The 27148-nt window shown below is 37.7% G+C and overlaps 3 protein-coding genes across 6 annotated transcripts in view; all 3 read left to right on the top strand.

Annotated features, from left to right (window-relative positions):
* The window catches only part of LOC138692964 (calphotin-like), a 52106-nt gene extending 38959 nt beyond the window's left edge, over positions 1-13147 (top strand). For all 4 annotated transcript variants that reach the window (XR_011330181.1, XR_011330182.1, XR_011330180.1 and 1 more), the window contains one exon: positions 12851-13147. Coding sequence is in view for 1 of the 4 variants with exons in the window: in XM_069816386.1 (XP_069672487.1) it covers positions 12851-12864 (14 nt within the window). In the remaining 3 variants the exon portion in view is untranslated. The remainder of the gene's footprint in view (positions 1-12850) is intronic.
* An 8-nt stretch (positions 13148-13155) lies between these two features.
* LOC138692963 (tigger transposable element-derived protein 4-like) lies at positions 13156-15931 on the top strand. The gene is made up of 2 exons (XM_069816385.1): positions 13156-13364; positions 13590-15931. The coding sequence occupies exon 2, from the start codon at positions 13591-13593 to the stop codon at positions 15535-15537; it is 1947 nt and encodes a 648-aa protein (XP_069672486.1). The 5' UTR covers positions 13156-13364; position 13590; the 3' UTR covers positions 15538-15931.
* A 5339-nt stretch (positions 15932-21270) lies between these two features.
* On the top strand, positions 21271-26175 carry LOC138693438 (uncharacterized). The gene is made up of 2 exons (XM_069817398.1): positions 21271-24191; positions 24249-26175. The coding sequence occupies exon 1, from the start codon at positions 21320-21322 to the stop codon at positions 22748-22750; it is 1431 nt and encodes a 476-aa protein (XP_069673499.1). The 5' UTR covers positions 21271-21319; the 3' UTR covers positions 22751-24191; positions 24249-26175.
* The last annotated feature ends 973 nt before the right edge of the window (positions 26176-27148 follow it).

A 27148-nucleotide genomic window follows, 5' to 3' on the forward strand; every position in this document is an offset into this window, starting at 1 on the left:
TGTTCTGTATGGCTCTTCTAAAGTTTCACAATAGTCTCGTGAATTGATTGTTGTACCTCTCTCCATAAAGTCCACTGACAGTATCCCTTGACTGTTCCGAAAAACAGTTGCCTTGAGTTTTCTGGTCAGCACTTTATTGGCTCTCTTGGTGAGTGTGTGTGACCCCTATTCCATTGACTGACTTTTTGTTTAAACGTTTAGGCCTACATACAAAACCCACATCTCGTCATTGGTGACAACCTTGTTCAGAAGTTCTTCACACTAAAAAGAATCTGAAATTTCCTTCTGTTGGGTCTCAAGAAGAATTTAGTGCAGTCGCTCTTGATACCTCATTTTGACTATTGTGACACTCTCTACACTGACCTTAATATGAGACTGACAGACAGACTACAACGTGTTCATAATGCATGTGTTCGATTTATTTTGCAACGTCCGTAGATCTGACCGTATCACACCTTCACTAAATATGCTGTCCTGGGTCCGTCTCAAAGGGCAAAGAAGTATTCACTCTCTCATTTTACTCTTCAATGTTCTTTAGAACTCTAACCCTAGCTACTTAGCTTCTCGTTTTCAACATTTGTCCTCATATCACGAAATAGATACTCGCTCACAACACCATATCACACTCTCCATTTTTAAACGCAGAACATCCTTCCACTCTTCATCTTTCACCGTCTCTGCAGCTCATCTCTGGAACTCTCTACCACAACATGTCAGAGACTGTCGGACATTGTCTAGTTTCAAAAATAAACTAGAATTTCACTTTTTCAATTCAGATTCCTTTCAATTATAAGCCCTTTTCTCTGCGATAGTGTTGTAAAAATATATATATATTTCTTTTCTTTCCTTTCCCCTTTTTTGTTCTCTTGATCACCAGATGAATTTATTATCATACCCTTTTTATTGTGGATTTTATTTAATTTTCGTATTTCTTTCTTTTTTATTATTATTTTATTACATTCCATTTTGTTATATTCTTCCTTACGTCTTCCATATTAACTACTTGTACTAAATGAGTTGCTTTTTTTATATTCCAGTGTATTTTACTTTCTTTTTCTATTATGATATTATTTTCATGTTGTTTAGTATCGATTTTGTTATGCTATTATTATTATTATTATTATTGTTATTATTATTATTATTATTATTATTATTATTTGTTTATATGCTAGTATTCTGTTCTTTAACTTTTTGTTAAATTTTCATTGTTTGTATACTTTGTGACCTGGTAGAGTGTAAGAGAAGGCCCTATGGCCTTAACTCTGCCAGTATAAATAAATTATTATTATTATTATTATTATTATTATTATTATTATTATTATTATTATTATTATTATTATTATTATTATTATTTGTAATATGCTAGTATTCTGTTTTTTAACTTTTTGTTAAATTTTCATTGTTTGTATACTTTGTGACCTGGTAGAGTGTAAGAGAAGGCCCTATGGCCTTAACTCTGCCAGTGTAAATAAATTATTATTATTATTATTATTATTATTATTATTATTATTATTATTATTATTATTATTATTATTTGTAATATGCTAGTATTCTGTTCTTTAACGTTTTGTTAAATTTTCATTGTTTGTATACTTTGTGACCTGGTAGAGTGTAATAGAAGGCCCTATGGCCTTAACTCTGCCAGTAATAATAAATTATTATTATTATTATTATTATTATTATTATTATTATTATTATTATTATTTGTAATATGCTAGTATTCTGTTCTTTAACTTTTTGTTAAATTTTCATTGTTTGTATACTTTGTGACCTGGTAGAGTGTAAGAGAAGGCCCTATGGCCTTAACTCTGCCAGTGTAAATAAATAATTATTATTATTATTATTATTATTACTACTACTACTATTATTATTATTATTATTATTATTATTATTATTATTATCCTTCGATGTGGTAATATGACAGGAAGGTTAAAGCAGATTCCATCCAATGTGACTTGTGTTGTTCAGAAAACAATTTTGAAAATCAATGAGGAGAGAATTTTCGGTACCCTAAATTTACTGTAGTGATCTCATACAAAAGGATTCGAGAAATTTGAGGAAATTGTTTGGAGAGTTCTGATATGGTAATGACGTTTTTCACAAACTTTTTCATCAACTTTCTGAATGAAGTCATCATTGACAACACTCTGCCAGCCACTTTTTTCTTCATCATGAATATTTGTTCGTCCATTTTTTAACATTAGGCACCGCTGTCCCACAACACCCTCACTCATTACATTTTGCTCATAAACACTACAAAGTACAAATGCCTTTAAGTTTTTCGTTAGCAGATATCTTATCACTGCCCGCAATTAACACTTGGAGGGATTTTGTATTGCAGGACTCATTTTGAATGGCATTCACAAGCAGACAAACAGCAGCACGACCTTCTCCCTCACCCTGCTGGATGCTACTGATCCACTCTGTATTGCCGTGCAAAATGGCGTTGTTCTCCCACTACTTCTCATGCTACACAGAAATGGAGCTTACTTTGTGATCAGTGATCAGCATACAAGGGAAAGATAATCAAAGTGACAATTCTCTTAAGGGTGTTGTCATCTTCTAATTCATTATACGAGGGGGATCCAGGAAATAACGACCGTTTTGTTGTAATAATTAAAAAAATATATATTTACTTGAAAAAACAAAGGGTGTTGTCATCTTCTAATTCATATCCTACAGAATAACATAAATGAAGCTAATAATCAATTAAAAGAGTGGTTAATACATAACAGACTTAATCTAAACATCGACAAAACAGTTTTTATTAATTTTAATCGAAATAAAACGCATAAAAACTTGCAAATATATATTGACAATCAGAATATAAAAGAAGTCGAGTGCACAAAATTCTTGGGAGTATGGATTGACTCGAATTTGTCCTGGACTCAACACGTAAGCTTTCTCTCTGGAAAACTGTGCAAATTATGTTATGCTTTTAGAATTCTTACGAAAAGCATATCTCTTCCAACCTTGAAAGTAGTCTACTATGCCCATGTACATTCCATTCTTTCATATGGTGTAATGCTTTGGGGCATGTCCTCTGAAGCTATGAAAATATTTAAACTTCAAAAGAAAATAATAAAAATAATAAAACAAGTTCCTATATGCACTCCAAGCAAAGAAATTTTTCAAGAATTAAATATTTTACCACTCCCCTGCATCTGCATCCTAGAAACTGTTTGCTTTGTACATAAGAATCTTAACTATTTTAAAAGGAACTCTGAAACTCACAACCATAACACAAGAACTGCCAACAATTTGCATATAAACTGTCATAATACTACCAAAAGTCTCAACAGTACTTCTCATGCAGGTATCTCATTATATAACAAGATACCAGGGGATATTAAACACTTAAATTACGAAGGTTTCAAAACCAGGGTAAAAACTATTCTGCTCCAGTCCATGCCATTCAAAATCACTGATTTCTTGCATTAAAGCTATAAAGTAAAATACCTACCTTCATTACTGGTGCACATAATTTTTTCTCCAAACAATATTAATAATAATGTAGAACTATCTTGTTTTTACCTAATCTCTCTTAATTTATTTATTTAATGTCTTGTAAACGGAAAATGTTGTTATTTATTGTGTCTTTGGTAGTTTTACTATTCTTTGGAAAACTTAAGAGTGTTAAAATTAAATTCATATTTGAAATTAATTAAATTCATACTATAAATCTTATTTGTGTGTGTCTGTATATGTATTTTGTGTGTTTGTATCTAATGACGAACCTATAATCTGTAATAGATTGTACAGGGAATGAAGAAATACCGGTACAATACAATACAATTATATTACTGCGAAATTTATTGCTGTTCCTAATGAAAAAGTAGGAAAGGACGACTGTATATATCTACATATACATACATAGTATTCTGTAAAATGGCAGGTCGTTCACTGCAAACCCAGCATTTTCCAATCTTTCCTGTTTTCTGCATATGTACAGTAGAACCCCGATTATCCGTCACCCTATTAACCGATTGGCGGATTATCCAACTGTCTTTCTCTAGCTCCTTTTATTGCAGAGAACAAATGAAGTGCTGTACGTTATGTTAGTACATATTTGTTCTGCAGAGAGTTATTAATTACAAGCCTTTACTCTTACATACTCGTAATATGTAGTAGGAATGCTTTCGTTACTGGCAACAGGAACAGTTACTTGTGGGAGGGGGTGTTTTTCCCCACAACTTGTAAAATAGTCACTGCAAGCTTTAAAAGAAATTACCTCAAGAACTTTCAACTCATGTACCATTCAGACCTTATCCTTACTATTTGAGTGACCGTACTGTGTACTTCTATGCAAAATATCTTCCATGGATGTCAAAAGAAAACGTGTTCTGCTAATTATCGAAAAAAAAAAAATACAAATAATTGAGAGGTTAGAGGAAGAAACTGTGGCTCATTTCGCATTAGAATACGAGATTGACGTTACTACTGTGCACTATTTATTAAAAAAATACAAGAATAAAATTGTACAAAGTACGAGTACGTAAATCTACAACACGAGAATTCTTCTTTTCCTATTTATCCTATTATCGGTCCTTAAAACCCGTCATTGACAACGATACTTAAATCACTGAAGTTCTGTTTCATTACCTTGCATGTTAAACATCATCATGGAGGAAATTACGAAATTGTAGTTTAATTTATGAAAATCTTTTATTTACGGATTATCCGATTTTTTCGATTAACAGTTCAGTCCATCCCCTTCATTACCACGGATAATAGAGGTTCTAATGTATATATATTATGCTCATAAAATTTCCACCTTATTGTAATTTTATATTCAGATTATGATTGCAATAGCTGCTACTGCTTTTATATTATCTCTTCAAAATACAAAATATAGCCAGGAACAGGACTGTGAAACATTGCAGAATCTAAAAATAAGTAAATTGCAGGTCAGGACTTAAATTGGAAAACACAGGGTCCGGCAGAATAATCTCTTCAATTTGAAACATAAATAAAGAGAACAACATAGATCCCATTCAACATTTTATTTTACCATTTATATTGTCAGACTCCAAAGCAGCTATTCTATCAATAGTCTCTAAACACACACCTTCATCTCAAACAGCAGAAATAACTAAAATGCTCTCTCAATTAATATCACTCAATAAAAGAATTGTATTCCAATGGATACCATCCCATTGTGGAATCCTGGGAAACGAGAATGTGGATGCTTTAGCAAAGAAGGGCAGCACTGCTACTTACAGACCTGTTACTAAATCTACGTATTACTCTGTGTTCAACAAACAAAATTTGATAACACAATCCCAAGGGAAAAAAATGGAACTCTCTGCATCAAACTCCACAGTTAATTCCCGATTTACCACGAAAATCGTCTGTAGCTGCATTTAGATTGGCAACAGGCCATGATTGTTTGGCCAAACACCTGCATAGAATTGGAATATATCAGTCCCCTAACTGTCCATTGTGCAACTCAAACCAAGAAATGGATTCGGAACATCTCAAAATCTGTGCTTCAGTGGCTGGTCATGATAATATCTTTGAAAAATATTGGAGTGCAAGAGGTCAAATGACTTCATTGTCAAACGCCTGGCATTAGAAAACAACAACAATATTTTACAGAAGAATACTTGCCATTTTGACATCACTTTGTTTAAAAAAAAAATATCGTCCAAATGCTTGCCTTCACGAGCTATACACTCTTGGAACAGTGACTATGCGTCTTTCTTCCTCAAAAAAAAAAAGCACCCCAAACTGTAACACGCACTCTGTGGAGAGGTCACTGATGTATTTCTGGGGCTCAATACCGAAGGTTTTGTTTATTGACACAGCCCGACAAATAGGAATAAGCTTAGTTACTACTGGCCAGTGGCGGTTCCTCGGGGGAGGGAAGGGAGGAACGTCCTCCTCACACTTTCTTCTTTTGAAAGTAAATACCAAATAAAATATGTGCCTTGAAATTCGAGGAAGATTCAATAATTTTTAAGTTCACAGCTATATGAAAAACTCGGTTGATCGAGTTTTAAACGACGCGAGCTCATGTGCTGTAGAAAACTGTGAGAAAGATGCGAGATTGTCTGTGTGGAGGAAAGGAACTCCATTCCTCCTCTACTGCAGTTAACACACATAGACAACAGCGCACTAGCGGCCAGAGAAAGAAGCAGAGTTTTAAAGCAAGTAAATGAACGGAGAGGGAGGAGCTCCTCCTCTGAATCAGCGCATGGGCGGGAAATAGAAACCGACTGGTTGTGCAGCAAGCTCGTTACCGCTGCCATCTAACGATGTTGCATTCAACCGGACTATAACACATCTAGGAGGAACCACAATAAAAACAGAAAGACACCATGTAAACTTTTTTTAAATTATAAATCAAAAACATTATTCATTGTACTTTATATAGGCTACTATTCATGGTTTGAAACTTTCGTGGATATTTGAAAGTTAAAGTCGGGTTTATGTAAAACAAAGAGGAAGTAGTTCTACGTAGTTGGCCCCTGAAATTCACTTCTATTCATTGTTTACTAGACAGGGCAAGAGCCAAGTTGTCAGTTTTGTATAAATATATTTGAAATTGAAAGTAGGTACTCCAAACTACATCATTTTCAACATAAAAAATTAATCGGCCACCGGCAGCTTTGAACAATAATGATAGTATGACTTTACAAGAACTGACATTCTTCAAAAGCATGTGATACTGAACTTGTAAAATGTACATGTGGCAACACAGACCACGTAGATGGGTGCAGTGTTCTCGCTTTCCTCAGATTATTTCCCATTCCCATTTCTATTTCCGTAAAACAGTTCCAGTTACAAGTTAGTAGTTGGTCTCTTCCAACACGTGTGATGCTGTAGTGTGCTCGAAAAATGCTACGAGGTTGTGAATTTCCTTGTAATTGTTAATTTGTGCAATTATTCAACAATGAATGGAAGTGAAAACATAATATATTTTAGACAATTTAGGAAACTCAGTTTACAAGCACAGATTATTGCTATACAGAAGGGAAGGCCAACTCCAACACTACCTGGTCTTACATGTATGCATGTAGGCTAATTTGTAGCATGTTTCATTCAAGAAGGTATCATTTCGTGCTGTTAACTTCTTTCCTCCTCTTAAGAAACATGCAGGAGCCGCCACTGCTACTGGCACATTTTTTTCAATATGGTCTCGCAAGTATCTTGGCGGATGAGCCAGTCACATTGTTGAAGTTCCTGAACCACCGTAACTTTGTAGAGATGGAACTTGAGGGCTAGGTGTAAGATTCGTCTGACACTCCGATCAGATATTCCCAATACCAGAGCATGTTTAATGGCTGAAAACGTCGCATCGTGGAGATTTGGTGACAGCATGCCTCACTGCTGCAATATTCTCGGGAGTCCGAATGTTGTGACATGTACCAGAATACTTCTTAATTAATTGATGAACTAGTGGACTTACTCATGTTAAATATGTAATATTTGTCAGGCTTACAGCTGTTTCAGTGCTTCACGCACCATCATCAGAGCCTACTAGATCGCTGCGTCATCTCGAACTTCTCTGCCTGTTAGGAGGGTGTGGTTTATTGTTGGAAGGTGTTGAAGTGTGGAGTCGAATAGTGTGTGTGTACTGAAATTGATCTGTGTGTTGAGGATTTGATCGGGGTGTGTTTTAGTGTGTTTGTATATTTCGTATTGTTCTAGTGTGTTGAGTTTTTGGTTCTTGGGTTGTGTGTGTAGGATTTCCATGTCCGTATTTATGTTATTGTATGTATGGTTAGTATTGGTTATGTGATCGGCGTATGTAGATGTATTGTGTCCTCTGGTTATATCTTTAATGTGTTCTTTGTAGTGTGTTTGGAATGATCTGCCTGTCTGTCATATGTAGAACTTGTCGCAACTATTACATGTGAGTTTGTATACATCTGTGTGGTCGTATTTATTTGTTTGTGTTTTCTGTTGTGTATGTTATGTTGTATTTCTGTTTTCTGAATGAAGATGCGATCTTATGTGTGCTTTTGTTTTCATATGTTAGTGTGATGTATTTCTTGTGTTCTTGTTCTGTTTTGTGTATACACAACAGAAAACACACTACAAAGACATCTCAACACACAAAAAACACAAACAAATAAATACGACCACACAGATGTATACAAACTCACATGTAATAGTTGCGACAAGTTCTACATATGACAGACAGGCAGATCATTCCAAACACGCTACAAAGAACACATTAAAGCTATAACCAGAGGACACAATACATCTACATATGCCGATCACATAACCAATACTAACCATACATACAATAACATAAATACGGACATGGAAATCCTACACACACAACCCAAGAACCAAAAACTCAACACACTAGTACAATACGAAATATACAAACACACTAAAACACACCCCGATCAAATCCTCAATACACAGATCAATTTCAGTACACACACATTATTCGACTCCACACTTCAACACCTTCCAACAATAAAACACACCCTCCTAACAGGCAGAGAAGTTCGAGATGACGCAGCGATCTAGTAGGCTCTGATAATGGTGCGTGAAGCACTGAAACAGCTGTAAGTCTGACAAATATTACATATTTAACACGAGTAAGTCCACTAGTTCATCAATTAATTATATTCAAGTGTTAAAAGTGGTGTACGCAAGATTCAAAATAGAATACTTCTGTTTGAAAGTTGAACCTTCTGTATTCATTTGAAGGGAAACGACTAAATCAGAACAAGATTTTTTTATTTAATCCTCTGTCATTTCTCTGAATTCACAAAGAAATTTAAATATACTATTACAATCATTCAGATTTTTCAAATCTTTCCTTTATTAGATAAAGTTGTATCCTAACCAATTCTGATCTGGCTTCACTTATAAATTTAACAAGCTCGCTCAAAAAACTTTAAGGGATTAAATTTATGTTGGATTGAGGACACTGTAACATTCTGCTTATAATGAAATACATTTCTTAAAAACGTAGTCCAGTGGCGGCCGCTGATCATGTTGCAGTGTTGCATGACGACAAAGTTTTTCCCGCACATTAAAATTTTGTTTATATTAAATAACTAAACAGATTTTAAGTTTCCTTCTCGTCCAATTGAAATATATACATATTTTTATTTATCTTATATCATTCAAGAATTCGAGAGAGATTAGCTGGAGCCAAGTGGGGTAGTAATCGGCAGACTTTGAACATCACGTACAAAACATTCATCAAGCCAATACTTCTCTACAATGCGGAGGTATTAATTACAGCAAATAATTTCAACCTGAATCGACTAGAAGTATGCCAAAATCAGGCCCTGCGACTAATAACTGGTGCAGCAAAATCAACCCCAATCACGGCAATGCAAGCCCTAACCCAGAACCCTCCAATATATCTCACTCTAGAGGAGCAGGCACTAACACACCATGAAAAAATGCTACGGTTAACAACAACAAAATGGGAAAAAAGACTGTTACAACCAACCAAGTTGAAAACACAAACAAGTTTCCTGTCCAAAGTCACGGAAATAAAAACAGAATTGAATCTCCCTAAATCTAAAGAAAACATTTTAAGCAGAGAAAACCCTCTAACCTTCGAACCAATTAACATTCAACTAGATTTAGAAGAACCAGTTACAAAATCTGAAACTTCCAAACCTGTACTAAAAGTGCTGGCATTAGAAGCTGTGAACAATAGATACCCACCAGAAAAATGGTTACATATCTACACAGATGGGTCTACTATCGATAACAACTCAGGATCAGGAATTATGTGTGCGTTATTCTCATTTTATCAACCAGCAGGACATCATACAACAAATTTTGATGCGGAAATAATGGCTATTCATATCTCACTCCAACATCTACTATACAGAATAGATACATTTCAAAATGCTGTCATTCTCTCTGATTCTAAAGCAGCATTATATACAATAAATTCATATAAAATGATGTCAATCCAAATTAAAGAATGTCACAAAATGATCCAACAACTTCAAAAACTACAGAAAAGAATTCAATTGCAATGGATACCTGCACATTGCGGAATTGCTGGAAATGAAACTGCTGACTTTCTTGCCAAAAAAGGATCCAATTTAATGCAGAATACAAATACAAGCCTACCTTTTACATCCATCAAAAGACTAATTAAAAATAAATATAAAATCAAGCAAAACCAAGCACTATGTACCAAAGCCAAAGATAAAAAAATGGAGCATTTTAATAAAAAAACCAGAAATTATTCCAGAAATCCCACGTAAATCTGCAGTAGCAAAATTCAGACTGCTTACAGAACACGATTATTTGGCCAAACACTTGAATAAAATAGGAATTTACACAAATCCAAATTGCCCTCTATGCAACAAAGAAGAAGAAATGACTGAAGATCATCTCATAACCTGTGAAGTTCTACCTGATGGATCCACCACAGAGAAATATTGGAGAGCAAGAACGCTAATGGCTTCGTTGCCAAAGCCCAGCATTAGATAACAACAACAACAGAATTCGAGTATAAAATAATCAGAATTTATAAAATTCATCAAATTGTGAATACTTCAGAAGTGGTCGTTGTGAGGCTCAAGTAACAGCCAGATTCGTGTAGCGGCTGGTATTGAAGTTAGGCTCAGTTCAGAGTTCCCTATCCCAGCAGTTAACACAGCTGGTCGCGGCAAAGCTCCTGCAACAACTGGAAGCAAATAGTTCTTGTATTTGCCCGTAGATTGCAGAAGTGACCATTCCAAATGGACACATTCGCTGAATGAATAGTGACTTGAGACGAAATTTTCAGATTTTTTCCGAGTCTTCGTTTCTTACGTGGTTTCTCACTTCCTGACTTCCTGTTTCCTGACCAACGTATAGCTAGGGGAGCACGTGGTCCAGTCGTTTTATAATCATGTGAAATCCATTTAATCCTCTCTTAAATATTTAGGGTGGTATTCATAGACATTTCGCAGCACGCGCTACGAGCGTACTAAGCTAGCCCCGACTATCCACTGGTTACTAGTACAGAATTCAAATCATATCCTATCGCTAACACTGGTTTATGAATACGAAAAACGCTGATCATCCACCGAAAACCCGCGCTAAAAATGTCTATGAATACGGCCCTTAGTTTTTGTTGGAATTTAAATAGTTTTATGTGAATTGTGCTGCATAATACAATTTTTTTTTATTGGATGTGATATTTTCGTCAAGTTTGTGACATAAGTACATAGGCATATAACGTTATGAATTTTGTAAGTTGTTTAAAGAACAGGAACTTTTTTGGAGTTTAATGAGTTTTATGTGAAATGTGGTAGCTATCACAATTTTTATAGTGCATTGTGAAGTGATGTTTTCTTCAAGTTTGTGATATACATGCTTTTACCATTACGAATTCTGTAAATAGTTTACAAAACAAGAACTTCTCTGTACTTTCTGACGAAGAAAAATAAAAAAATTAAAGAACTTGGTAGACCATTGCCTGATCTAAATATTGTCCACACAGTTACTACGGGGAAAAGACAGTTCAAGGGAATTTTTAGAAAGGAAATTTACAATAATCATGACTAGCTTTGTGGTTGTGAAGTGAAAAACTCACTGTTTTGTTTTCCGTGTATTTTGTTTGATGGGGAACAGTCATGGACAAGAACGGGCATTACTGATATTAATCTTTTAGTACCAGCATTGGATTAAAATCACAGAAAGTGCAACACCTAGACCCAAACTTCACTGGCCGCCACTGAGTATGACTATATCATTTAATTATAAACACAAACCTCCCATAAAATCCTACAAGCTCAGTGTTGGATTAACATTGGGTAGCTGTAACTATGTGCACTTTCATAGCAATGAAGAACTTAGCTTTAAGACATAACAGAACTTTTACCTAAAATGCCTTCTTCTTCTTACAAGGTTGAAAACTGAAACAATCAGAACTCATGGTATGGATTATGATTCTGTAGAATGTGAGGAATTTGAATTTTTAGCGCAGCAACCACTGATCTACACAAAATGATATGCTTCATGGTCGAAAATTACATATATTAAAACTGAATTCTTGAAAAAAAAAAAAAAAAAAAGAGCACATTTAATCATATCTCCGAAATGTTCCACTTACTCAGTGCTGCATTCACATAATTTAAATTGTAATCTTAAAATTTACATTATTTTACAGCTCTTCTGCTCTCAGTAATAGTATAATGACATTCTGGAATCAGAAGAATAATAGGCACTATCGTATAAAGATAAAAAAATGAACACAAACCCTGCCATATAAACACTGTATACAAAACATATGTTTTGCTCAACATCAGCTGATCGAAAGCCCCGTAATATTGGTTCCACTTCCGTCTGGTGTCGGCATATGGCATGATTTTTTTTTTAATTTTTTACTTGGTTATTTAACAAAGCTGTATCAACTATGAAGTTATTTAGCATTGATGGGAATGGTGATAACGAGGTGATATTTGGCGAGAAGAGGCCGAGAATTTGCCATAGATTAGCTGACATTTACCTTACATTTGGGGAAAACTTCGGAAAAAACCCAACCAGGTAATTATCCCAAGCAAGAATCGAACCCCCACCTAAGCACAACTCCGGATTGGTAAGCAAGCATCTTAGCCAATTGAGTTACGCCAGTGGCCCATATGGCATGGTCTCTCTAGGTATATTCATGCTCGAAGTTTAACAGAAACTTTCGGAGCTTCCATATAAGTGGTGTTTCAGTGTTAATAAAATAAATTAGGACTTCTTCTATGAACAGGCATTCCTTACTTCTTGTATAAGTTCTTTCAATTTTCAAATTTTGCCACTCATACGTACAGCAAATGAAGTGCTACTATTATTCTAATTGCATTGTATAGCTCACTGAAAAACAGTTCTTAAATTATATTAATGAATTTTAACAATAATTATTATTTCCTTACAGGTAGAGACAATTAACAAGTATTTTGAAATTTCTTCATTGGTTGGAACAGTTTGCAAGGATGGTGCTCATCTCCACATTACACTTGGTGATAGCAACGGGAACACAGTGTCTGGATATGTTGTGGGTGATCTCATTGTCCACACAACAGCCGAGGTGGTGTTAGGAGAAATATGTGATATGCATTTCAGGAGAAAATTTGATGAAGCTACAGGATGGCCAGAATTGGTGATCTCTAAAGAAGAAAAATATTAAATAAGTCACTGTTAACAGAAATACTATCACACTGAAAACACATAATATAGTAAGGGAGACTGGGGAGGTTTGACCCATCTCTATAATTTGAAATCCCGCCATTTTTATCTCTGCTATTTGTCATGGTTCTCTTTGCTTTTAATGTCAGAGGTAATATTTATGCTCATCAAGGCAGTGAAACCAAGAACAGCTGAGATTCTACTTCCTGTTTGATTTGTTGCTTGCTGATGTTGGTTTGATGCTCTTGTTTATAAGAATCCAAGTAAGTAATTGCAATCTTAATGGTAATAGTGATAGTTACATTTGATTCTACATCCTTTTAGGTTCAATTTCATATATTTATTGTGTAGTTTTCTTTATTATTAAGTATATAAATATTTTAGTATATACAAAAAGTCCCATGAGGGAGGTTTGACCCAAAATTGCAGGGAGGTGTGACCCATGTTATGGTGTGTGATTTCATAACATTTTTTTTATTTCTTAATAGGATGCCTTTCAAGTGGAAACCTACTGAAAATCCAAGGAAGAAAGTAGATCCAGGAGTAATGAAAGCTGCTGTAAAGTGTGTCCTCGATGATAATGTGAGCATTCGAGCAGCTGCAGTTGAATATGAAGTTGATAGGAAGACTTTAGGGAGGTATGTTACTAAAGTAAAGGAAGGAAATGAAACAGCTTTCAAGGCAGACCACAACAGCTCTCAGATTTTTAGTTCAGAAGAGGAAAATGATTTAGAAAAGTACCTTCTAACAGCAGCTAGGTTGAATTATGGTCTTACTCCTAAAGAGTTGCGAAGATTTGCTTATGAATATGCAGTCGCTAGAGGTAAACCAATCGGTGATAATTGGAAGAAAAACAATCAAGCCAGTTATGATTGGGAGAGAGGATTCATGCATCGTCACCCAAGACTGTCACTGCGGAATCCCCAGGGAAAAAGTCTAGGGAGAGGGACAGCCTTTAACCCAACAAGTGTAGGCGAGTTCTTCCAGAATCTTCGTTCTGTGTATCACACCAATAAATTTGGCCCAGAATCAATTTACAATCTGGATGAAACTGGGGTAACAAATGTACAGAAACCTGGCAAGGTAATTGCACCAAAAGGGGAAAAACAGGTCTCAAAAATGACATCCGCTGAGAGGGGGACACTTGTTACACTTTGCTGTGCAGTAAGTGCAACAGGAAATGCTGTTCCACCATTCTTTGTCTATCCAAGACAGAGATTAAATGATAAAATGATTGATGGTGCTCCTGTGGGTTCTTGTGCTGGTGTTAGTCCAAGTGGGTGGATGGCTGGAGAGACCTTTGTTCATTACTGGGAACACTTTATCAAACACACAAAGTGCTCTAAAGAACGTCCTGTGCTTGTCATCTTAGACAACCATGAATCTCACGTAACACCACAGACACTTCAGATCGCTAAGGACAATGGTATCACACTAATAACATTGCCACCCCACACAAGCCATAAAACTCAACCACTTGATAGAACTGTATTTGGGCCCTTCAAAACTGTTTACAATCAAGCTATTGATGACTTCATGACCACTCATCCAGGAGAGACTGCAACTATCTACCAGATCCCAAAATTTGTTGGAAATGCATTTCCTGTTTCTTTCACTCCTGCCAATATAATCAGTGGCTTTAAATGCACTGGGATCTGGCCATTTGATTCCACTATTTTCAATTCTACTGATTTTATGAGCTCATATGTAACTTATCGACCAAGTCCTGCCAGTGAAGATGCAGCAGCCATAAGCAAAGAACCCCATCCAACACTGATTACCCAGCCAAGTTGTAGTGGAATTTCACCAGAACAAGTAAGACCTTTCCCGAAAGCTGGTCCAAAGAAAAGTAAAAATGGCCGCAAAAGGGTTGTTAGTCGTGTGTTGACAGACACACCTGTCAAAGCAGCTATTGAGAAAGAGTACGAAGAACGCGTCAATAGGAAGAGAAATCAGGCTACCCTTCCTTCCAAAACTATTAGGAAAATATTTCCTAATGACTGTGAGGACTCTGTATCAATTGAAAAGGAGAGGAAAAAGAGAAGACAATCTCACTTTACTCCTACGGCTGATGAGGACGAGGCTTCTGAAAATATAACTGATGATGACGACTGCGAGGAGGTGAATAATGAAGATTGGGGAGTGATGTCTGCTAAAAGTGGTGATTTCGTCTTGGTTAAGTTCTGCACCAAGTCGACAGCATGCCATTATGTTGGAAAAGTTATACAGATCAGAGAATATGAGTGTAAAGTGAAATTCATGCGGTGCTACCGATTCGGGTCAGACTGCTTTGTGTATCCTGATGTTGAAGACACTAGTTATGTGCCATTTGAAGATATGAAAATTCTTCCAAAACCAGTTTTTCAAGATGGAACTGAAAGAATGTCTTCAAAACTTAGGTTCTCAGTGAGATTTATTAATTTAAATGTGCGTTAAGTGAAAACAGTGCTATTTCTCAGTGGAACTTTTACTATTTTCTATATTTTTATAATATTTGTGTTTGGTACTTTTGTTAGAAATAGTGTTCTTTGTATTCATGTTCCTAATTTATTTAAATATTGCAGACTTGTACTGTTTTGTAGGCTTGGGTCAAACCTCCAAACATGTGGGCCAAACCTCCCTTATGCGGGGAGGTTTGACCCAGAAAGTAGTATAATTAAAAAACATATATGAAATTTAATACATTAAGAATAGGCTGTTCTGTAATTTACCATATATGTCTGAGATCTTAGTCTATCTAATGGTATGTTTTCATCACCTCTAAGGAAATTTATTTTTGGAAATAAAAATAAAATAAAAATAATGGGTCAAACCTCCCCAGGCTCCCTTACATGTCAGTCAACATAAAATAAACAAATATAAAGTCACCTACATTGATATATTAATTGTAAACAACCCATCTACAAGTAATGGTGATCCTTTACATTCCTCTTAAAGTCATTATATTTATGAATTTAAATACTATTATAGTCACAATCATGCCATGGTATGAAAGAAAAAGTTCACAACCTCGAGCGGGAATGGAACCTGCGACTTCCTGTTCTCCGGTCAGGCGCTCTACCACTGAGCTATCGAGTTCATCTCACGCCAAATGCTTGGAATTATCCTTTCATACTGGCGACTCTGTTATAGAGTACTGTCCATAGCGTCTGGTCTAGTCAGCACTGCTTATGGGTTTGAAAGAAACTTTACGTTGTTTGGTGACGTATACACGTCCGTTGATGTGACATATTAATGAATTTAAATACTATTATAGTCACAATCATGCCATGGTATGAAAGAAAAATTTCACAACCTCGAGCGGGAATCGAACCTGTGACTTCCTGTTCTCCGGTCATGCAACAGAGTCGCCAGTATGAAAGGATAATTCCAAGCCTTTGGCGTGAGACGAACTCGATAGCTCAGTGGTAGAGCGCCTGACCGGAGAACAGGAAGTCGCAGGTTCGATTCCTGCTCGAGGTTGTGAAATTTTTCTTTCATACCATGGCATGATTGTGACTATAATAGTATTTAAATTCATTAATATGTCACATCAACGGACGTGTATACGTCACCAAACATCGTAAGATGAAGATTTCATTATATTTGCTACCCCCGAACAATTCATTTTTTTCACTCATATATGATCATTTCTTTTGTTTGTTTGGTTTTTTTTTTCCCGTTATCCCAAGTGTCAGAAATCATCACCTCAATCAGCAAACTTGCGAATTTCAGAAAAGTGCATGAACATGTTTCACTTCATTTGAAATATTCAGTCAGCAGCTTGCTCTTGAAAAGGACACTGGCGAGGCAAAATAAAGAAATCTGTGTAAATCTTTACTGGCACAAAAGTACGACTGGCATGTTAACTGACCCTGCATGTGTAAACCCACCTTTATTGCAAAGAGCACTAGCTCTTCTGTCTTATTTTCTCTCTTCCTTTTCCTCCCACCTCGTAGCTTACTCATTTCTTCTTTCTTCACAGTCCTTCCTTCGCCATTTTCAAGTTTCTCTTTGTTTCTTCTCTATTACTTACTTACAAATGGCTTTTAAGGAACCCGCAGGTTCATTGTCACCTTCACATAAGCCCGCCATCACTTCCTGTCCTGTGCAAGATTAATCCAGTCTCTATCATCATCATCATCATCGTGTCCTACTTCCCTCAAATCCATTTTAATATTATCTTCCCATCTATGTCTCGGCCTTCCCAAAGGTCCTTTTCTCTCCGGTCTCCCAACTAACACTCTATATGCATTGCTGGATTCACCCATACGTGCTACATGCCCTGCCCATCTCAAACGTCTGGATTTAATGTTCCTAATTATGTCAGGTGAAGAATACAACGCGTGCAGTTCTGTGTTGTGTAAATTTCTCCATTCTTCTGTAACTTCATCCCTCTTAGCCCCAAATATTTTCCTAAGAACCTTATTCTCAAATACCCTTAATCTCTGTTCCTCTCTCAAAGTGAGAGTCCACAACCATGCAGAACAATTGGTAATATAACTGTTTTATAAATTCTAACTTCCAGATTTTTTGACAGCAGACTAGATGACAAAAGCTTCTGAATCGAATAATAACAGGCATTTCCCATATTTATTCTGCGTTTAATTTCCTCCAAAGTATCATTTATGTTTGTTACTGTTGCTCCAAGATATTTGAATTTTTCCACCTCTTCGAAGGATAATCTCCAAATTTTTATGTTTCCATTTCGTACAATATTCTGGTCACAAGACATACTCATATACTTTGTCCTTTCGGGATTTACTTTCAAACCTATCGCTTTACTTGCTTCAAGTAAAATGTTCGTGTTTTCCCTAATCATTTGTTTCTTCTCTATTACGTCCTGTAATTACGACATGTTATTAATGTATAACTTCATGTGGTTTCGATCCAGTGACTTTACTGTTATGAAAATGTTGCAGAATGTTGTCTTAACAATATCGGACACCAAGGCATCTGACGGAACAAATTTTAAATATGCTAATTGTTGTTGTTGTTTTCTAATGCCAGGTGTTTGACAATAAAGTCATTTGACCTCTTGCATTCCAATATTTTTCAAAGATATTGTCATGGCTAGCCACAGAAGCACAGATTTTGAGGTATTCCGAATCCATTTCTTGGTTTTAGTTGCACAATGGGCAGTTAGGGGACTGATATATTCCAATTCTATGCAGGTATATGCTAATTGTATTAAGACTTCATGAGGAATGCTATGTGGTAGGCGTAGGCCTACCATCTGAACATGTAATTCAGTGCATGGGAGTTTTTTCGTGTGCAGTGCAGTTAACGGTTGTTGTGATGTATGTGGAGTGTTACCAGCTCTACCAGTTATAAAAGCAGGATATTCAAACTTGGGAGGAAAAAAAAAAAAAACAGTAGATTGCAGTAGAAATTTCAAGTTACAGATTTTAAATTTCCATAATAAAACACAGCTGATAATCACAGCTATTCCCAAGCAATTTAGTATCATATAGGTCAGTTTTAGCCTTTTTTCAGTAGCAAATGTGTTACATTAATAAGAAACGTAAAATATTATATATTACAGTTATATGGACACTAATAAATATAATATAATTATTAAAAAATTAGTAAAAGTCAGACATGTTTCGGAGATGCTTCTCCATCCTCAGTGACTTTACCACGACGGCTGGTTCAGGTGATCGAACCGCGTTGTTGCTTGGCTTAAAGGTAAAGTCACTGAGGATGGAGAAGCATCTCCGAAACATGTCTGACTTTTACTAATTTTTTAATAATTATATTATATTTGTTAGTGGTCATATAACTGTAATATATAATTTTTACGTTTCTTATCAAATCTATGAACACTGTATAATTGGCCCAACATGTGTGGTTTATCTTTGAATATGAAAAAAGCTAGTGAAGAAAAATTGGTCAACTTTTACTATGACGTGCATTTTAAAATAGAATTTTTTAATCTCCTTTAAGCCAAGCAACAACGCGGTTCGATCACCTGAACCAGCCGTCGTGGTAAAGTCACTGAGGATGGAGAAGCATCTCCGAAACATGTCTGACTTTTACTAATTTTTTAATAATTATATTATATTTATTAGTGTTCATATAACTGTAATATATAATTTTTTACGTTTCTTATCAAATCTATGAACACTGTATAATTGGCCCAACATGTGTGGTTTATCTTTGAATATGTGTCACATTAAATTAATGGCATTTGGGATTTGATAGAAGTATTTTGACCAGCACAATGTCTTTGTATGTACTACACATTTAATGTTCCATAACTACTCAGCTCTAATATTGCCATTGTCTTTATATACAAGACATTGTAGATGATTACGGAGTGTGGGAATTTGGAAGGATCAGAGTATTTGTGGAGAGGAGTGACACACTGCTAGTTCATGGAATCAACACTGGTCAATTTACAATGGACGGTCAGTAGTCGGTTTTGTTGTTTTTATTGTTATGAAGTTCATCAACAGAAACACTTGCTCCACTGTAGCACTAGAATGGCATAGACTCAAAAGATAAAAAATTTAATTCGACAAGAGAGGGAATGCTTGAGGAGTTTAGTTTCAAAGGCATTCTTATTCCAAAGAATTGAGATATAAATTGATTTATATTTTGTTGGTACTTTTGCACAGTTCTGTCAAGTTTTAAGTACCTACCATAATCAATTTTATTCCTATGAAATTTCAATTATAATTTTCAGTTTATTCAAAGATTGAATCAGATTTTATAAATGACTCTTGCTATTTACTCAAAACTATGTCAGATGGATAACATTGCCTTTGAATCTGAACGCCTCAGTCCACACCTGTGGAGTAATGGTTAGCATGTCTGGCCGTGAAATCAGGTGGCCCGAGTTCTGTGCCGTTTTATTTCGGCACGTCTTTCTTTTCCTTTCTATTTCTTTTACATTTTTCTATCTTTATACTTTTCACTGTTAGTTTTAATTATTCTAACTCTTCATAGATGGCTTGTAGTTTTTTCCTTTCTGATCTAGTTCTTCTTACTTCTCGTAGATGGCTTCTTTCCTCTCACCTTTCTGTTTCCCCGTAGTCTATGGTGTTCGTTCTTGTAATCTGTGATGAGTTGAAAACAAGGGCCTAGCCTATGGCTGGCGAGTGATTGGTTGATTCCCTGGGGAGAATTTAGTATTTATTGCTGATTGGTTGATATCCTGGGGAGAATTTAGTATTTTTCATTACGTTATCCGATTGGTTAAGATAGAGACACGGTTTTGGTTTTTTCGCCTGCGAAGCGGGTTGTTCGCAGCTAGTGGCATCGGTACGCTAGAGGGATGGCTTGGAGGTAGTATGTGTGTTGTGATGGGCACGAGCTCCTATGTAGGCCGGGGATCGAACCGGGTTCGATAAGTCTACTTGTAGCTGCGTAGTCCAACGTGTTGTGGGAACCTGCGAGTGTATCGCAGAGGTTGCAGCAGTGGCGTCAGTACGCTAGAGGGATGACTTGGAGGTAGTACGTGTGTTGTGATGGGCATGAGCTCCTATGTAGGCCGGGGATCGAACCGGGTTCGATAAGTCTACTAGTAGCTGCGTAGTCCAACGTGTTGTGGGAACCTGCGAGTGTATCGCAGAAGATATTCGTGTGGAGTTTAGCGGAGAGTTTTGTGACGTACTAATTATCTTGAACTGCATTCATTTTTCTGTCTGACTAGCGTGCAGTCAACTCTGGTTAAATACCGGTCGGTATTTTTATTTCAGGTTATTGTTTCTCTAGCTGTGTCTACCACAAACTACAAGGAGTTCAGTGAGATGGTTTTGGTTTACGTTTTACTTAGTTATTGCAGCAGAACGAATTTGACGAGTATGAAATTCACAATGAAGGCACCCATTGCTGTGTGACGTTTGAGGGGTGGCCAATTTGAGTGTAACGGCTATGTGTGTGCTGAGTGTTGGTTATGTCAAGGTTGTATGACAAGATGGATGCCAGCGAGGGAGAGTACCTACCTATGTAAGATAATTAGCTGGATTTTATTAACATTACTCTGTGAAGAAGATATTTTCTGTGCTACGAATTTATTTATTTATTTTTTTTTGTTTATTCTAAATAAATGGTTGTGTTTAACATAGGGAGTGTGTGTTGTTACTGAACTACTTCGACACGTAGATTACCATCCTGATCATAACGTTTCACGGCAGGGTTATTTGGTATTATTAAGATATTTATCTTTTATTTCATTAACAAAGATGACCAACCAGACCCAGCGACGGTTCAGTGTTAGCAGAGTTGCGTGGTTATGATCGGCGTTTGGAATCTCAAAGCCGAGGTACTTGGGTTTGTGCTGTTTTGTTGTTTTTTGTGTTTCAAGATGGATGCTGGAATGGTGGAGTGGAGCGCCCTCTGTAAAGATGAGTTGCTATATCAGCTGAGAGCATATGGTGCGGAGGTTGACTCGAACGTGGATGTCACTACTCTCCTAGCCAAAGCTAGGGAACCGGGGTTCGTTTCCCAGCAGACTCCGCAGAAATACCCCCAGTACTGTATCGCTAGTGAACTTTTCAAATGTGTAGAAATCGTGGAGTCCTTTTCGGAAATTCTGGAGGAGTTGAGAGTCGATTTTCAGAAGGATCGTTTTAGAAGAATATGGAACAGGGTGATTCACTGGGAATTACGACTGAAAGATATACTCGAGGTTAAGTTGGAAGTTGTAGATAGGGAAAAGTTCGAGAAGGAAATGCAGAGATTGGGGATAGTGAAAATGGAACTAACGAATTTGAAAAAGAGTAGGAGCCAGGAGATCACGAGAGAGCAGAAACAGGGTTCAGGGGTGGCCAATGAAGCTCAAGTCCCTGTGAAAGTTTCCATTCTCGACAGGAAGAAGGACTACCTTAGCTTGTTTTTTTCTAACATGCCTAATCCTTTTGAATCCGTTCTGAAGAAAGGGATGGTTTTCTCCGTTAGTAGTATACAGGCAGTCATGCATTTTCTGAGGGTGTTAGTGCAGCTTAAGGGTATATGTAGAGCTTTTCATTTGGATGAGGCCTCGCTATTACATCTGATTTTCCCTTTTGCTAATGGAGTGTTAACTAACAGAGTATTGGCGGCCATTAAAGACGAAGAAACCTTGCTAGATTTTCATAAGGGTATCCTGAACCAGTTCATTCCTGACAGGACTCGTCATCTTCTGTTCGGGGAGTATTTCTACCGTAAACACGGTGACAGTGAGACTCTACTTGAATACGTGGAAGATTTAAAACTCATCGAAAAGGTTTTTGTAGCTGGGTTGACAGAAAGTCAGATAGTGGACGCTGCGTTGTCAGGGGCGCGCGATCCCGAGGTCAGGGCTCAGTACTTAAGCGCCAACTGGCTGCAGAACTTCCTTCAGCTCAACGCGTTATGTGTACGGAATCAGGCGATACTAGATAGTGCTGCCCTGGTGGGAACCACCCCGACTAGATCCGTCGTTTTGGGACAGGGCAATAGGTGTTTTGTTTGTAACAAAGCAGGGCATTTTGCCCGTGAATGTAATCGACGGGGTCACGTGGAGCAAAATCAGAGAAAGAGTGAAGAAGTCGTTCAGGTTGTGTCTCGTGAGATAAGTGTCCCTCCTCGCGGTCAGTGCCCCATTGCTAGGGCTCAGTTAGGTGGAGAGTTAGTGGAGGTGTTGTTGGACACAGGCAGTGTCGTTTCTTTGGTTAGTTTAGAATTAGCGTGGAAGAAGGGGTAGGAGATTATCCCTGGGAACATGGTGTTGTTCTTGGCTACTTCCCAGTCTTTTTCGGTCAGTGGTCGTGTCAGTTTGAAAGTTAAGGTTGGACAGGTAGTTTGCGAATTTAGTTTCTAGGTTGTCGAAGGTTTGGTTAACCCCGCCATCTTTGGCGCTGATTTCATGGCGGAGACGGGGCTTATTATAGATATCCCACAGGAGGAATTTTATTTTAAGCATGCTTCGGAGGTCAAATTCCACTTTGCTAATCGATGTAAGGCACCCAAATTGCTTCCAGTTGGGGGATCGGTGGACCTTGTAGCTCATAGGGATGTAGGGGAAAGTCAGGAAGTAGATTCAAGTTCTTTGGGGAAAGAACGGGTCGGCGTTGGTCAGCCGGAACTGAGTGGTTCTCCGATTGTACTTCCGGAGTTGAGTGAAGTTCCCTTGCCGTTTTCAGGAGTTAGGAAGTCTCTACACCACGATCCAGATTCCGGAGTCAGTTTGGAACGTTTTCGGGAGGAACGGGATAGGATAACTTGCGAGTTGGGAAAAGGTATAACTTGTTATACCGCTAAAAGTTATCGGGAACCGAAGCCAGGGGTTACCAGGGGATTTGTAGCCGCCGTGTCAGTTTCCCGTTTAAAGTTGGGTTTTGTGGCGCCCAAGAAGACTTTCTCCGCGCCCACGATTCTCTGCTTAAGGAAGGGCGGGGTGCGCGGCACCGACCACATGGTCAGGGGTTTTTCCCCATGAATGTAACACCTGTGTGGGCGGCGGGTCAGAATACCACCACTGCAGCCTATGCATGAAGTAAGAGTCTTCTAAAATGGGCACCTTTTCCCCCTAAGGGAATGTAAAAGGGGAAAAGGTTAGGTTAGGTTACGTTATGTGAGTGTGGTCTGGTCAGTTTAGCCGTCCCAGGGTTTTGCATTGTGACGGACGGCGAAACGACACTGCAGACGGATTTTGGGAGTGACGTCAGAGAGGTTGTGTGAGTGAGGTCTGGTCAGTTTGGCCGTACCAGGTTTTTCATTGTGACGGACGGCCAAACGACATTGCAGACGGAATTTTGTGTTCAGATCAGAACTGGTTCGGGTTTCTGATAACTCTGTTATTACAGAGCTGTATGCCTAAATGTCTCATTTGAGCATTTAGTGAGCTAAGGGTTGTTTTCATAGTAAGGTACTTTGCACCAAACGGTGGTACTTACTAAAACTACCCAGTAAAAGTTTGTACTAGAGTGTATCATGAGTGGACGGTGTGATGAGTACTGTGTACTAACCTGATTTTGTCACGAAGGAGTGTGTTACCTTTTATATTCATGAACGGGCAGTGGACACATATATGATTGTGCATATCATCAAGAGGAAGTGATAAAATGGCTGAAAAGACTATTATACCAGAAATGGTCATATGTGAAGCAAGTTATAGACATCACTTAAAAGTTTGTATTATTCACGTGTTTTCCTTCGTTTCAAGTTTATCTTATTCACTTTGACATTGTTGTATTATTAAGTATTTCTATGTTTTTGAGTTCTATATTGTTACGTGTGTTTTTAGTTCTAGGTTGGCTTTTAAGTATCATCACAGCTCGAGCTAGTTATTTTGGGGGTCGTTTATTCGCAAAATTTATCTTTTCCTTTTTCTCTTCTCTCTTTATATGTTTTATCTTCTTCTCTTTCGTGTCCTCTATCTTTTGTAGCTTACTTTCTTTCTAATTTCTTTTCTCTACTTGTAGTTTCTCTTCTTCCTTTCTGTCCCTTTAAGATGTTGTTGTTTATGTTTGGCTTTGTTGCATCGATCACGTTTGTGGTGGATATATTTATTGATTGCGCCAAAGGTGGAAGTGTGCTGTGACTATAACACAGAGGTCTGTGGATCGAAGGAATTTAGTTGGTTGGGGTGACTGCGACGGACTGCAGTCATTTCCGAAGGGTCGCGGGGGAGCACGGTGGGGATACCGCCTCTACCCGTGGACACTCGGTGCCTAAACGATTTATGTTCGACCGTCTGGATGGGTTGCAGCAGTGGCGTCAGTGCTGGTTGTGCACTTGGATGATACAGTACCTAGTGGCTTGTGATGGGACATAGCTGGGGATGAGTTCCCTTTTTGGTAGCCTACTTGTCCTCACAGCGTCTTTGGACCTGGAGTTGGCGCTGTTCAGGAACTGCGCCAGTTTTGGAGGGGGGGGGAGTCTGTGCCGTTTTATTTCGGCACGTCTTTCTTTTCCTTTCTATTTCTTTTACATTTTTCTATCTTTATACTTTTCGCTGTTAGTTTTAATTATTCTAACTCTTCATAGATGGCTTGTAGTTTTTTCCTTTCTGATCTAGTTCTTCTTACTTCTCGTAGATGGCTTCTTTCCTCTCACCTTTCTGTTTCCCCGTAGTCTATGGTGTTCGTTCTTGTAATCTGTGATGAGTTGAAAACAAGGGCCTAGCCTATGGCTGGCGAGTGATTGGTTGATTCCCTGGGGAGAATTTAGTATTTATTGCTGATTGGTTGATATCCTGGGGAGAATTTAGTATTTTTCATTACGTTATCCGATTGGTTAAGATAGAGACACGGTTTTGGTTTTTTCGCCTGCGAAGCGGGTTGTTCGCAGCTAGTGGCGTCGGTACGCTAGAGGGATGGCTTGGAGGTGGTACGTGTGTTGTGATGGGCATGAGCTCCTATGTAGGCCGGGGATCGAACCGGGTTCGATAAGTCTACTAGTAGCTGCGTAGTCCAACGTGTTGTGGGAACCTGCGAGTGTATCGCAGAAGATATTCGTGTGGAGTTTAGCGGAGAGTTTTGTGACGTACTAATTATCTTGAACCGCATTCATTTTTCTGTCTGACTAGCGTGCAGTCAACTCTGGTTAAATACCGGTCGGTATTTTTATTTCAGGTTATTGTTTCTCTAGCTGTGATATAACTAAAAGTCTACCACAAACTACAAGGAGTTCAGTGAGATGGTTTTGGTTTACGTTTTACTTAGTTATTGCAGCAGAACGAATTTGACGAGTATGAAATTCACAATGAAGGCACCCATTGCTGTGTGACGTTTGAGGGGTGGCCAATTTGAGTGTAACGGCTACGTGTGTGCTGAGTGTTGGTTATGTCAAGGTTGTGTGACAAGATGGATGCCAGCGAGGGAGAGTACCTACCTATGTAAGGTAATTAGCTGGATTTGATTAACATTACTCTGTGAAGAAGATATTTTCTGTGCTACGAATTTATTTATTTATTTATTGTTTATTCTAAATAAATGGTTGTGTTTAACATAGGGAGTGTGTGTTGTTACTTAACTACCTCGACACGTAGATTACCATCCTGATCATAACGTTTCATGGCAGGGTTATTTGGTATTATTAAGATATTTATCTTTTATTTCATTAACAAAGATGACCAACCGGACCCAGCGACGGTTCAGTTCGATTCTCGGTCGGGGCAAGTTACCTGGTTGAGGTTTTTTCCGGGGTTTTTCTTCAACCCAATATGAGCAAATGCTGGATAACTTTCGGTGCTGGACCCCGGATTCATTTCACCAGCATTATCACCTTCACTTCATTCAAACACTAAATAACCTAAGCTGTTGATAAAGCGTCGTAAAATAACTTACTGAACGCCTCACTTGTTAGGGATCTCTTGCGATTTTTTCCGGACATCAGTCCAGAAATATTCAACTGTTCCTATATTGCTATTAGCGACACAATGTCATTGTTACCTAACAATCGCCATTCTTTGTTAATCTGTTGGATTTCATCAATCAATAAATAAATAAGTAAATAAACAAGAAAAATAAATCAATTTAGTCGTTAAAAATGATTGGGACTAAATGTTTCTTCTTCACAATAATCATTTATTGAAATAAAATGCAGATTATGTTACAGGTATTCCCCCACCAATGTCTATATACCTTTGCCATTGTTCTGGCAGTTTCAGTATTTGTGCAGCAAACCATTCTTTGGAGTTATCCTGGCGCCACTACTGGACAACTATCTGAAGCTCATCACTGGAGATGAATTTCTTACCCTGCATGACCTCTTTCATTGCGTTGAATAGAGCATAATCGTTAGGAACAATATCCAGCGAGAATGGAGGATGGAGCAGCATGGTGGCAATGGTCTGGTGACTGCCAAGTGACCTTGCATTGTTGTGTTGGAGAAGATCTCCGCATCTCCATTTCCCATGGCAGCGTTGTTGAATGCATCGGTAGTTGGCGGAGTGAATTGCAGCAGCAATCACTCTTGATAGTCTTACTACGGGGCAGTCAATTCAACAGAAGCATCCCCTCCTGATCCCAGAACAGTCACTCCTTTGCTTTTAGTCCTGACCGTGACTTCTTGGGATGAGGGCTCTCAGCATGCTTCCACTCCATGATGGAGTGGCATTTCGTCGATGGTGACCAGACACTCAAAGAACTCAGAACTC

The sequence above is a fragment of the Periplaneta americana genome, chromosome 17, assembly GCF_040183065.1.
Source record: "Periplaneta americana isolate PAMFEO1 chromosome 17, P.americana_PAMFEO1_priV1, whole genome shotgun sequence".
In the NCBI taxonomy this organism is placed as follows: Eukaryota; Metazoa; Arthropoda; class Insecta; order Blattodea; family Blattidae; genus Periplaneta; species Periplaneta americana.